The following is a 14,518-nucleotide window of genomic DNA, read 5'->3' as shown; positions in this document are numbered from 1 at the left end:
TGTGAGAGAGTAAGTGTGTGTGCGCGTGTGTCAAGTGTGTGTCTTGCAGTGTGGGCAGCTATCTGGTCAGGCCCTCCTGTTTTGTGTGATGGGCTGTCGGGTCCTGCCGCAGGGAGACTGCAGCAGCTGAGTCACCTGTTTTTCCTTCTCCCTTTTGTTCTGTGTCCTCACATGACACATGTGCTCTGAGAGCCGGTACACTGAGTTCTCTAAAGCAGAGGACGCGAAAGCTGCATGATCGTGCACCCTGGTCCAAGAAAAAGTTTGTGTGGGTTACGCCCAAAGGATGTATATTTAGTCATCACGCATTTCATATTATGAACACGTGCAAAGTCGCACACACGTGCATTTACTAGGGAAATGATATTTGATATTATCAAACATACCGTTTGAAACAGATAGTGGGTGAGCTAAAATCTAGAAGCGAATTGTAATACGTATTTGTACAGCGTATACAGAAAAGTAGAACCTATTAACAGGGTATTTCTGGGTGGGAAGAGAGGAATTGAGAGAACAATCGCATCTTCTGCATGACACACATCTGAATGTTTGAAACTTATTTCACTAGAGTTTTTAAATATCAGGGAAACCACATTGTAAAGAGATTCGCAAAAGCGATGTGAAAAATAGGCAGTGACGTGAAACGGTGATCAAATATGCTCTTGAGTGAAGAACTATAGTCCTAGGTAATACGTGCAGGTATGTGTCTATGGAGGCACAACAAATGTGTGGGAAGCCCATACACCGTCAAATCGAGGGTGAGCATCTCTAGTGTACTGTCTCCCGTCGGTATCTCCCGACCCGTTTTATATTCCCCGCAAGCCCATTTAATGTTACTTCAGAAGCACGAGAAAAGAAAAACACTAACATTATAGACCCCATTTTTGTTTCACATGCACACACAAACACGCACAAGTTGCTATCGTTCAATCTGTGTGCCCAAGGCAGACGAAGGCTGTCACGAGAGCAGTAGTTCCCGCCGTTCTGAAATAGGAGGGACTGACACAAAGTAAGTAGCTTAACACGGAAATGTTTTTGAAATGCAAAAGAAGGAGGAAAAGAAACATAGCATCTACCTTACACATGAAATTTAACTAGTATTTCTGTTCCAGAATAGCATGCATTCCAGAGTCGGGGAAAGGAAAGTGATGAATCAATCCCCATGTCATTGGCTTAATTTCCTATCTGCTTTTGGATTTTTCTAGATTAACATTAGAGGTGCAGAGGTCCTGGGTATCTACATTTGAAGCCGTTTGACCCCTGGAAGAACAGTGCCCTTCAGAAGCACGGAGCAGGGTAAAGGGTCTGCCGGGCAAGCAGTTGGAGTGTGCGAATCAACAGATCCAGCTCACAGGACCACACCTACCACGATCCACGTGGCCTTTGGTAAGACTTCCCCATTTCACTGAACATTTCATTTGCAGTCATTTCATGTTGACGTTTGGGGTGTGGTTGGTTTTGCTCCTCGCTCTACGGCCGCTTCTTGACGCAGAGTTGGTGCTGGGGAAAAAGCCTTTTAAACCACCCTAGAGAAACGAAGAAGTGCTGGTCGCAGCCAACGGCCCGTGCCTGCAGCAATCCTTGTGAAGGATGGCACCAGCAACCACCCTGATGATCTTCATGAACCTCTGAATTCCGAGCTCAGGCTCTTGAACACGACGTTGTGCTGACACCTCGTCCCTGTAGGTCAGAGATCACCTCTGGGTTCCTTGGGTGCGCTGGGCGGCGCCAGCACCCTAGAAAAGAAAAACTGACATTCCCCTAGGATGAGCCCCGAGGAGCCCAAAAGGCACAGGAGGTCCAACAACCAAAATGAGACCCTGGACGTGACACCCACCTCCCCACACAGATGCTGTTTAATATGCAGCAGGAACAAATGGGGCAAGAGGTTGGGTTGGGAGGGTTGCAAAACTCCTCAGGTATCTTCAGGAACTTTTTCCCAGATACTTGCCATGTATCTAGCCCCCTGTCTGATACACACGCTTTATATTTCTTTATCTCTCATCGATTCTCACTGACCAACATTCTTCTACTTTCACAGGAGGAATTTTTTTCTGACACTCTTCTTCTTTTCCTCTCCCATATTCCAGTATTCTCCAGCATAGGCCGTCCAAAACACGAGTTCCAGCGTCCCTGGGAGACTCAGGGGGAGAAGGACAGGCCAGACAAGCTGTAAAACCTTCGCAGTCCTCGGCAAAAAGGTGTGGGGAAGAACGCTGTTCTAGGGAAGATCTGCCGCAGCTGCAGGTATGACAGCCAGACCCCTCCACCTCTATGAATTACCTCTTGACAGGAAAGGCAAATCATAATGGATGCCACATATGTCCTCTGCAACTGGAAAGGCCTCTTCTGGCCAGCAAAGGTTTTATCCAGATCCGGGATCCCACCAACAAATAAGAGAAAAAAGGTACTTTCTCTAGAAGTTCAAATACTCTCAGTCGATGAAAAAATTAGAGTGAAAAGCACAGACATAAAGATCCTAAATGAGTCTCAAATTGAATCCATGGCCTCCTCGCTAGTGGCCCAGTCGGAGGCCAGTGTCCCACCGGGAGAGGAAGCAGCCTACAGAAGCGCCCTTACAGTGGCCTGGGAGATTCTGAGTGAGAGAGCAAATCTGGGTCGGGCAAGAGCGTTAGACGATCCAGAGACCACCACGCTGTCTCAGAAGAGACTGCAAAAGCCATCTCGTAGAAAGTATTGGAAGCCCAGAGGGAACTTACCGAGGAGCCTTGGGAAAAGCGAAAACCCCAAATCACCGTGGGTACGTTCAGAGAGGGAGGGTAGCAAATCACAGGTGCACACAGCCGTCGCTCGTATTCCCAGGGAAATGCAAACAACATCCTCACAAAGCTCCAGCGTGTGCCCAAACTTCCCGTCACTTTCAGAAGATGACCGTGAGAGAGAGGGCAAGGAAAAGAGGGACAGCTCAAGAGTTATGTCCTTGCACTGCACAGCCAAGGAGGAGGGTGCAGGTGCTCAAGACGGAGGCGTCCTTCCATCTCCGCCACCAGGTTTCATCCTCACGGTGCCCAAGGCTCTGCAAGAAGGGACGCACAACAGCGGCCCAAAGACCCTGGCTGTCTCTTCTGAATGCTCTACCTTCTCCGAGGGTGTTGAGGACCCTGGAGAGGGTGCCTGGAAGCCAGGCTTGGAAGGTGCGGCAGCAGCCTCCAGTGCCCCTAACCTGAGGCTGCGTTGTTCACTCCGTCTGGCAAATAGAAAAAGGAAGCTTCAGGGACCAGAGTCTGAGAGACGACTGCAAGAACTTCGACCTTTAGTTGGCTCAAAGGCGGTTAATCCCACCACGACTCCTAAAAAAGATGTCGGCAAGGAAGCAGGACAACCGACAAGCATGGCCCTCCCTCGGGAGCCGGGTCCCATTGAAAGAGGAATGATGGTCTGGTTTAAATTTCAAAATCACCCATTTTGGCCAGCAGTGGTAAAGAGCGTCAGCCAAACAGAGCAGACGGCAAGGGTGCTTTTGATAGAGGCAAACATGCACCTCGAAAAGAGTGGCATTCAAGTTCCTCTTCGAAGATTAAAGCACCTGGATTGTAAAGAGAAAGAGAAACTGATAAAGAGAGCCAGGAAAGCGTATGAGCAAAGTGTGAACTGGTGCTTCTCCCTGATTTCCCACTACAGAGAGGGGCTCGGTCGTGGGTGTTTTGCGGGCTCCTTCCTGGACTATTACGCTGCTGACGTCAGTTACCCAATCAGGAAAGCCATCCAAGAGGGCACTCTGGAGATTGATTTCCCACGGGTGAATTACGACGACCTGGATGATTCTGAGGAGGAGACATCCCTGGGCGGGAAGAGGCCCTGCAAGAAAATTCTCCCTGACCGGATGAAGGCTGCTCGGGACCGAGCCAACCAGAAGCTAGTGGACTTCATCGTGAAAAGAAAGGGGGCTGACCATCATCTTTTGGACATCGTCAAAGGCAGGAAGCAGTCCAGGTGGCTGGCATCATTTCTGAATTCAAACAGGTACGTGATCTGCGTTGAAACGTACCTGGAGGATGAAGACCAGCTGGATGTGGTGGTAAGACATTTACAGGAAATCTACAAGCAAATGGACAAGAGAGTGCTGAATCGGGTCAGAGATGACCGAGTGAGTTTTGTTGTGGAAGTTCTTCTGCCAGAAGCAATCATCTGTTCAATTGCTGCACTTGATGGATTAGATTATAAGGAGGCAGAAGAAAAGTACCGGAAAGGGCCACCCGTGCATTCCCGGGAAAAAGAACTATTTGATAAAAACCTCTTAAAGGAAATGAGAAAGAGGTCAGCAAGAAGGAGCAAGGCTCAATAACTCCCCCCGGCCCCCGTGCCCACACCTCAGCAGGGAGGCTTCCTGTATATACCCTTACCGAGAAACCCTGTCTTTACGAAATCTGTGACCCTTCCATTCTCTATGGCACGTAAATACGTTCTGGAAAGTCGAGACCTCGGGAACGGGCTGGATTCATTTTGGACCCATCCCTAGCATTTGTGGGTGTCACGGTCATCATCATTTCTTGCTCCCAAGCTCTTCACAGACTAATTTGTTAAAATATTGCAAACAGTTGTATTTCCTTCTACTTGCCCGGATGTGTATATTGTCCGGGTGTTTTCATGACATTGCTTTTGGCTATACTTCGTATTTTAATACGGGACTCCCATTCTTTTGTTGCACGAAAAGGCCCTGGTGTCAGATATTAAGCAACGGTCATTTTTAAAATCCAAGATACACTTTTACGGAAACATCACATGGACTTGTCATCCTTTTCGTGATACATCGGTATAAATGATTGAATTCCTTTTTAAGACAGCTCCTGAATTTTCCCTGCCATGCTTATTTGTTTGGAAAGATAGACTCAAGAGGTAAAACCAATGACAGAGATGTTTTCTCTCTATTATCACTACCTTCAGATGGTTCTTGGAGAGGCAATCTGAAATCCAAACAAAGTTAATGGATCATCTGCATGTAGTCCACGTGTGGGTGAGTGAAATCTCAGCACACAGTCAACATTTTGTCGTCAGCCTGCATAAGACTTTTAACTCTACGTTTCCCCGAGATTCCATTGATGGGAATAGCTCTTCTTCAATGGCTGAATGGTTCCCCCAAACAGACAGGCTTCTGGCTGTCTTCCTAACTGACCGAATCCCCTACATAGAGCCCACTGTCCCCTGGTGGAAGACAACTGGAGTCATCGTGTACACAGTCAAGCTACTCTAGACCCGGGAGTCCAGGCTGACTGCTAGGAGCCCATCCAGATGGCATAAATTGTAGGAAAGCGAGCACTTTGTTCTGGGCCTGTGTCCCCTGGAAAGCAGGCATGTGTCTCAAACCAAGCAAGCTTTAGCTTTTGACTTCTTCATCAGCTAGCTCCGACAGATTCCATCAGTATAAATGCAGACGGGTAAGTCATTCCAGGCTGCCTGAGCAGCAGATGGACCGGGATCTGGGAACTGGGAATCGGGCTACAGAAAAGTCTCCATTCGGCTGAGTATGGCTGTTGTCGGGATACAATGAAACGTATGTAATTCAAAGATAGATTCTGAAGCCATGAACTGTTTTCCTAAGTGGAAACAAGATTTTTTTGAGGGGGGGGAAAAAATGTTAGAAAAGCTAGTTTACTTTTAAAAACTGGATGTGAAAATAAACACGAAAGGTTTAACCTGAACCCGAGTGCATTTTGATTCTTGGAGGGAGTCAACAGCCACTCACGGGCCCGTGTTATGTGTTCACAAGGCCGCGTGACTTTCTTTTCCGGGTAAAATTTGCAAAGGCTAGCTGTTTTGATTTACAACAAAACCATTGTGTCTTTCACCTCAAACGTCTGCTTCGCCATACTTCAGATGGTACAGCTGCGTAGTTGAAATATCTAAATATATATGTATATGTATATTATACAAAATTTTGGAATTTTGACGGATTCATTGTCATCTTTTAAGGTTTATTTATTCATGGATTTTCTTCTCATTCTAAATAAATGTTCACTTCCACGCGCGTTTTCATAATTTTAGAAGAGGGACTTCCAAATTGTATAAGCTTCAGGCCCAACAGCACCCTCTTTGGAACTCTGCCTGGGAGACACCACGGCTCCTGGGGCATCCTGCCTGGGCCAAGCCACAAGACAGCCTCAGGGTCTTGGGAAGTATTTGGAAACACACCACCTCGACGCCTTAGGTGGGCCTTGTGCACGGGAACAGCACGCTCTAATTCCTCTATAACATCGTGTCTCTCTGAGGCAAATGTATCACTCAACTTCAGCTTTCTCATGCAGCCACATCTATCTCTACGTTCTAATATTTCCCTCACCACCTCATTCATGCATTCACTCATTCACTCCTTCATAGCACTGTGAGCCAGTAGAGCAAGTAAGATGTGGTTTAAGACTCCGCTCTGAGGATAAATTTCAGGTGCCGTAGAAAGAAGACGACAATCTTGTGACCCAGGTGACAATCTAATTTCTAAGACGGCTGGGATGGACTATTTCATCTTCTTAGTGAGAAATATTTATCAGCATCATGGACTGACGGCCTATATGTGACACCAGAACCCCAGGTTTCCCTATACTTGTGAGATCGTGGGTGCCTCTCGGTTTGGAGTGGAGGGAGAGGACCTGGTCCCTCCTGGGGTGTCATTTACACCTGAGGCATTCACTCAAGAGGGCAGACACACCTGGGACATGCACCTCTTCTCCTTCACTTTAAACTGGGGTCACATGTCGGGTGTGGAGCTTGATTTGCGGTCAGCTGTGTGGACTCTGAGATCCCTTCCAGCCTGAGCCTTTGTCAAGGGGGTTCTAAGATTACCCTAAGCTGGTTCTCTGTCATGGGTGTGTGTGTCTGATGGGAAAGTTCAACCTGTCACTCTCCCTGACCTATTGGATTAAGGAGAGCTCCTCTCCTCCAATCGTAAGGCAGACAGCTGAACATCAAGCCCTGATGCCAATTGTTGGTTGGCAGAGCTGCTTGGAGACACCATGCACAGCATTCACATTTCTCTATATACATGTATGAATCTGACAAAGAAAGAGTGGAACCTTTGAGACAGGTTCATCAGATCCATCCTCAAGGAAGTCAGGCTCATGCACTTCAAATAGAAAGTTACTGTCTGGGGCCCTAAGTGTGACCTGGGCATGTCTGAGAGCCAGTTCAATGCTCCCTGGCCTCTCATTGGCCTTCAGTCTACAGCCCACTCTCCTGCCCTGATGCCCCACTCTGGCAGCATGGCTCCGGGAGACTGAGACCCAGTCTGATCTGGGGGCAAGCCCCTCCCTGCATCTCTCTATCACCTCCCTTATCCTCATGAATCCCATGTCCACCTCGAGATTCTTCCCAGCCACAGAGGGCTATCAAGGTCACTGTCCCAGTCCTGTGTCCACCCAGAGCCTCCCTCCGTGCCCTTGAGGACCTGCCAAGGCCATTGCCCCAGTTCTGTAACCACCCTGAGCCTCCTCTGGTCTCTAGAAGGAATATCAAAATCACTGCCCCAGTCCTATGTCTACCCTGAGCCTCACAGTGTGGAGGGGTTGTGTCTGCCATTGCAAGCCAAGGGGTCTGTGTGCTGTCACCCCATGCCATCACGAAGGCTTTGGGATGAGCCAACAGTCAGTTACTTTGCGTGCTGGGGATTAAACACACTCATCCTCATCCTGCCTCACACAAGGACTAGTGGCCTCATTAGTCTAGCCTAATATGACCTTTGGGCAGTTTTATAAGCGCTTGTTTCTCAATGATTATACTAGTAATCCTCAAAGTTTGGAGGGCCCCATAAGGGTGCTAAAGAAATGCCCCCTTTCAGCAACCAGATTATCTAGGGTACCCAGAATCCTCCTCCCCTACATACTACAATGCTGCTTTGTCATGGGCTATCATTGGCTAGAAGGGTGCCTTGCTGGCCAATCAATGCCTAAGTGTGTGGATGCTCATTGTCCTGAGGAGGAGTAAAAAAAGGAAGGCCATGAGGCGTGGAGTAGACCACTGGGAGGTTATGACATGGTCCCGGTGACCCAGAAACCACAAGCTACTAGCCCAGTGATTGAAGAACTGACCCCAAGCATCAAAGGGAGTAAGAAAAGGAAGGCCCCCATCAACCCAGGTCCAGAGGCGGTTTCAAGGTGAGAAGATCCCACCCAAGCTCTTCCTCTTCTTTCCCATTGACTCCTAGCAAGAATCCTTCCTTATGCTTACCTGACACACATTCCCTCCTCAGCTCCCATCCCTTCACTTGAAGCCCCTTTTCCCCCAAACCAATGCCCTTCTGTGCTCACTTTCTTGTCCTTCCAGGAGCTCAAGACAACCATTTAAATTTTAGGAACTATACCATCAAAACAGTGTCTTATTACAAATTCATGAATACCATGGTTATGCACTTTCTTATATTTGTGTGCTTGAGATACCAATGATCTAATGAGCATGCTTGGTATAAAACAAAGCTTGTTTATTCACAAAGGCTGCAGTAATCTTGAAAAATAAATACTTTGAGAAGGTGTATTTTCAGTGCAAAAAGTTGGAAAATTGTGCCTGGAGACAGTTCATTTTGTGTCCTTTCATTTCTCCCTAGAGGAATCTCAGGTGAAGGAAGAGGCATATCAGCCAATCCTTGAAGAAAGGATGTATTTGTTTTCTAGTGGTCTCTCCTGTTCTTTTTTCTTTTTTCTCTCTTTTCCTACCTTCTTTTTGACTGAGTACCTTTTATTATCACCTTCTATCTCCACTCTCTGCTGTCATGAGGATTATGTAGTTTAAGGGCCTTTGGGAGGGTAGGTGGACACAGGACTGGGGAAGTTGGGATGAGTGTAGACAGTAAGAGGGGGAATAGAGTTGAGGATCCTTTGGGGAGAGTAGTAAGAGAAGGTGCTAGATTAGTAAACTGATAGAGAATCTTAAATTTTACATAGACTGACAAGTTTGGTTGAAATCCAAGCAGATGAGAGGAATGACAGTAAAAGATGAAGAACTAAGGGTGAATTCAATGTGAAATCTGATAATAATTCATTCATAATGAATTAATTAAATCCCTCAAGAAAGATTTATTGAGCTCTTACCATGGCACTAGGCTAGGGACTAATCAGAGGATAATAATAAGTATCATTAATGAGCAACTTGTATAATCAAATCTTTACATCAATTCTGCAAGGTAATTGAGGTTTTCTTATTTTACAAAACAGGACACTGAGGACCAGCAAAGTTGAGTAATGTCTTCCAGATCACCTAGTATTGGAGTATGTTTGTCTGACTCCAAAGCCCATACATGCCTCAGTACACCATATGGCCAAAAAGAGCAAGGAAGGACTGAGAGGTTTTCTGGAATAAGGAAATTATGAGTGTTTTTTGGAATTTGTCAAACACGCACAAAATGGAAAGAACAGTATGACGATCCCCATGTATTCATCATCCAGCTTCATCAGTTATCAACATACAGTTCATTCTGTTTCACATATTACCCTTTCCAACTGTCACTGCCCCGTCCCCATTCAGTTACTTTAAAGCAAATCCTAGATATCTCTTTATTCATTACCTTTTCAGACATATATCTGTTTCTTAAAATAACAATGCTATTGCCAGACAACAAATCATCAATAATTTCTAACATTATCTAATATCTAGTCAATACTTAAATCTCCCATATTATTTCATAAATGTCTTTTTACTATCAGCTTGTTCAAATCAGGATTCAAACAAGGTCTGCACACTGCACTTCTTTGCATGTTTTATTCATTTATTTTAATCTCTATCAGTATCTCTCCTCTTGCTTTTTCCTGCCAGTTGTTTGTTGGAGAAATTAGGTCATTGTCTCCTACAATGTCAGAAATCCTGGATTTGGCTGATGGCATCCCTCTCGTGTTTCTTAACGCGTTCTTTTAACCACAGTTATTTACTGTAAATTGATAGGCTTCAACAGATTCAGGTTAGACTTTTTGGCAAGAATACATCATAGATGTTGCTTTGTACTTCCATTTGCATCCACATCCCATCAGGAGTTACTTAAAGACTCCCTGTCTCATTTTTGTGATGTGAGTTCAGGCATTATTAGCCTGCCCCATTCTCCACAAAGTTCCTTGTCACTAGGGTGATATAATTTATCATCCCAGAAGGAGACACGTTTGAGAGTGAAGGAGGGTGTGGTATAGGACAATCAATGTAAAACAGAACTCGCCCCGGGAAAACCACGGCACATGATCACCTCCTATATCAATCTTTCACCTAATGGATTTAGCAGTCACTGAGGGTTATTGTCTAGATCCATTATTTCATTAGCTGTTGCAAAAATGGTGATTTTCTAACTTGATCATTCCTTCTGAATTTATTGGCTGGAATTCTACCATAAAGAACAGCTCCTGGCTATTGGTTTTCCTGAAATATAATCCACGCAAGAAAGGCAGAATTATTGCTTTATTCTTTGCTTTCAGAGTGATGGCTTGCTCTCTTCCAATCTCTTAAAGTGAACAAGAATCATTTGGAGATTTTTTTTTTAGTATTTTAATGAACTCATGGGTATTAATGTATTGGTGATTCAAACCAGTTGTTATTCCTCTGATATCCCACTTTTAAATCTTTTTTGGAGAAATATCTATTCAAGTCCTTTACCTAATTTTCAGTGGAGTCATTTGCCCAAAGTTCCACACCTAGGAACTGACAGCAGTGGGTCATAAACTTTGGAGAGCATGCTTTACCTACTGTGCTGTGACACTGCACACACAGGCAGCATTGTAAACTGCCCTCTAAGAGAAATACTTGGGGAATTAAGGATATAGGCACGTCATATCCCCAATATCCATCTCTCTTGAATTTTTAAGCCTTTTTGAAACCAATTTTAAAAATCTTGGACCAATTAATAATGAGGCCTCTAAGTTTATGAATTGTTATACAGAATATTATTTTCGTCTGTCTTCATCTTCCAAGTTTCAACTGTCTTCACAGTTGGAGTATTTGGGAATTTGGTGAGTGATTCCACCCTACCTCTTCCCATATCCTTCATAATCTGATACATTTTTATCATATGCTCTCAGCTTCCTTTTTTCCAGACTCAAGATATGTAAACTACTTTGTTTGTCCCTAAAGAAACAGAGGGAAAATGACACTAGGAATTTAATATAAAATTTGTGATATGAATGATGCATATTTGAAACAAAGTCTCCTCGTTCAATTTCTGTATGTGCCAGACAGTTTAATTCAGGGAACATTTGATGCGGGTGCTGAACACCAGGCCCTGATCCTAATTGTTGGAAGCAGAGCTACACAGAGACAGCATGTACGGCATTTATATGTCTCTACATCCATATGTTATGGATCTTACAAGGAAAGAATGGAACCCTGAGACCTGGAAAAGTGATAAGCATGAGAATCTTAAATATCTAAAATCTCCTGTACCCTCAGCCTAGCATTAGCAATATCTTAACCTTTGCTATTGGAGAGAGGCTTTGTTGGTCCTGGAGGCCTGCAAAGACTTCTTCTAAGGAAGCTATCTCGAATGATGTTGCTTATATCATTCAACATCCATCCTGCTAATTTTCATTGCTATCAGACTAATAACAAGGGTAGATATGACTAGGTAAGATCACAGCACATCACAGTACAGGCAAGAAAACACAGTTTCTGTTTGGATGGGAAATACTTTACATTCAGAAGGAAATGCAGGATCTGGCTAATAAGTACTTGCATGAGCTAGGATAATATATGTGTCAATGGATTTTGAGGATGTCGAATCAGCAAGACAGGAGACAAAACATAAGTCCATACAGGGGAGAACTTATTGACATGTGAGCAGAGATGTTGCGTCTTGGGGTTCCGTGTCCTAGGATTGGCCTAATATGCTGCTAGGGTGGCGTCTTTAAGCCTGGACAGCAGCCTACAGTAAAGGAGATGGAGATATGGAAATTTCCTTGGCAATGTGATGTGGAATTGGTGAGAAAGTCTAGAAAAGACAGTTATTACAAATCATTTACTTTGTGAGACCAGGAGTCCTACTTCTGAACTCTGTTCCCTGAGAGGGTGGAGAAGACACTACTGAAATAAGGAATGGAATGGTGAGGGAAGCACTGTCATCTTTGATAAATTCAGTGTTGGCTCCCCTCTGATTAGAAAAAATTATATTAGATAGTTAAAGAGAGGAAGGGTAAAAGGCAAAATTACACACTCTAAATCTGAATTCATAATTTAATAATGAGTTAATACTCAATATATTTTAAGTAGTTAAATAGACATAACTATATATAAAATAAGTTAGTAGGTAAAGTTGGAAAGCTGAACTATTGCATGCTTTCCAGTTATAAATTCCTATTTCTTAATGTATTAATGCTCCAGATAATTAGTGGCACCTTATTAGATAATTAGGTTTACTAGAGATAACTACTACTAGTTTATTAGAGATAACTATTGATATCTAGGAAATAAGATTGAATCCAGGAAGTTGAAAAACCATTTTTCTCAACTCCAAGTTATCATCGCTTGGTGGAATAACGTGTTCTTACTATAGATAAATACTTGTACTCATGCAACTAGTTATTTAGAGATGACTACAGGTAACTATTGAAGCCAGGTATTAGAAAACAAATTAAATTTAGCTTCTTATTTCTTCCTGAAATAGTGTGTTAATACTAGGCATAATTATTGGTACCTAGGTTACTAGTTTATCATACATAACTCAAAAAGCTAGTTTATTAGACAGAATTTTAAATACTGGTTGAATCCACGCATTGAGAAAACATTCTTATCAAATCTAAATTCCTATATGATTTTAGAGTGCTGTGTTAGAACAATAGATATCTAGATTTTCCTAGTTATAATTTAAATACAGATAAATGAATATAATTATAATACCTGATAGAAAGCAGAAAACTGAAAATAATTTTCTTTCCAACTCTAAATATTTCTTATCGGATTATTGAATTAGTACTACAGACAAGTGTTTGTACCTAGGATACTAGTTAACCAGAAAAGACTAGAAATAACTTGAATGAATAAGTGAAGACAGTAAGTGGAAAACATATCTCCACAAATCAAAATTGTTAGTTTTTGTTGAATTAACACTATAGAAATCTTGTGGGACCTAGGTTAACCATTAATTAAACATAAGTAGAAATAATTATAACAAACTACTGAAAGATGAAATATTAGATTCTTCTCAACTGTAAAATCTTATTTCTTGTTGGATAGTGGGTCAGTACTATATATACCTGAGATTACCTAGAAAATTAGTTAAGAAGTGATAATTAATGATGACTATAATAACTAATAGAAGAAAGGAATCCAAAAATCACTTTTTAAAATCAACATTTAACTCATTTTTTGATGTCAATAATGAATTATTCTCATATGTAAATAGAGGTATCTAAGTAAGTAGCACACTAGAGATAACTAGAGTAATAATGGGAAATCAAGTAGTGGAAAACATATTTTTCACAAATATAAATTCTTTTTTCTTCTTGAATTAACGAATTAGTTCTATATAACAAGGTGTTCCAAGGAGATTAGTTAAGGATCAACAGTAAGAGACATCTAGAATGACTGATTGAAGCCAGGAGGCTAAAGATCACATTCTTCTCAACTCAAAATTATCATTTCTTGTTGGAATGAGAACTTAGTGCTATTGATGGTTAGTGTTACCTAGGTAAATAGTTAACAAGAGATAACTACAAATATTAGAATAACTATTTGATGCCAGGAAGCGGGAAAAAAAATCCTTCTCACTTTTAAGTTCCTTGTTCTTATTGGAATAATGCATTATTACCAAAAATATCTACTGGTAACTAATAATTAGCAACTTAGAGATAACCAGAAGTATCCAGAGCAACTAGTTGAGGACCATAAACTAAAGAAAACTGGTTGAATCCAAAGAATTTGAATAATCATTATTTCAACTGAGAATTCATATCTCTGGCTGGAAATATTAGTTCAGGAGATATCTACTGTTTTCCAAGTGACTAGTTAACCAGAGATAACCAGAAACAACAAGAAGACTTCATGAATTAGAAGACCCATTCTTCTCAACACTAACTTCTTTTGTGCTCAAATAATGTGAGGTACTACAGATATTTAGTGGTACCTAAGAAGTTAGTTAAGTAGACATAAGTGATTACTAGGAAACCTGGTTGAACACATGAAGTTGAAAAACATATTCTTTTCCAATCTAAATTCATATATCTTTTAAGTACAGTGAGTTGGTACCATAAACAACTAGATTTACCTAGGGAAGATTTAAACAGAGACATCTATATAGAACAAGAATTATTAGCTAAAGCCAGGAAGCTAAAAATTACATTCTTCTCAACTCTAAATTTTTATTTCATTTTAGAATAATGAATTATATCTATAGATGAATAGTGATACCTTGATAAATACTTACGTAGACATAAGAATTGACTACTAGAATAAATATTTGATGTAAGAATGACGATAACATCCTTTTCAATCTAAAATTTTATTTCACTTAGGAATAATGAGTTAATATTATCGGGAGCTATTGTTTCATGTATATCAATGTATCTAGAGTTAGCTAGAGAGAAGTAAATAATGGATTCCAGGAAGTGGA

General features: G+C 42.2%; 1 protein-coding gene across 1 annotated transcript; it reads left to right on the top strand.

The window, feature by feature from the left end:
- The first annotated feature begins 2,115 nt into the window (after positions 1–2,115).
- On the top strand, positions 2,116–5,743 carry LOC106846542 (PWWP domain-containing DNA repair factor 3B-like). The gene has a single exon (XM_014865385.3). It carries the CDS (start codon positions 2,309–2,311, stop codon positions 4,304–4,306), a length of 1,998 nt encoding a protein of 665 aa, XP_014720871.3. The 5' UTR covers positions 2,116–2,308; the 3' UTR covers positions 4,307–5,743.
- The last annotated feature ends 8,775 nt before the right edge of the window (positions 5,744–14,518 follow it).

Source organism: Equus asinus, chromosome X (genome assembly GCF_041296235.1).
Source record: "Equus asinus isolate D_3611 breed Donkey chromosome X, EquAss-T2T_v2, whole genome shotgun sequence".
Taxonomy (NCBI): Eukaryota; Metazoa; Chordata; class Mammalia; order Perissodactyla; family Equidae; genus Equus; species Equus asinus.
This window is presented reverse-complemented; position numbering and strand designations above follow the sequence as displayed.

Coding starts and splice junctions, on each gene's coding strand:
- LOC106846542 (XM_014865385.3), top strand. CDS start 2,309: ATGGATGCCACATATGTCCTCTGCAACTGGAAAGGCCTCTTCTGGCCA.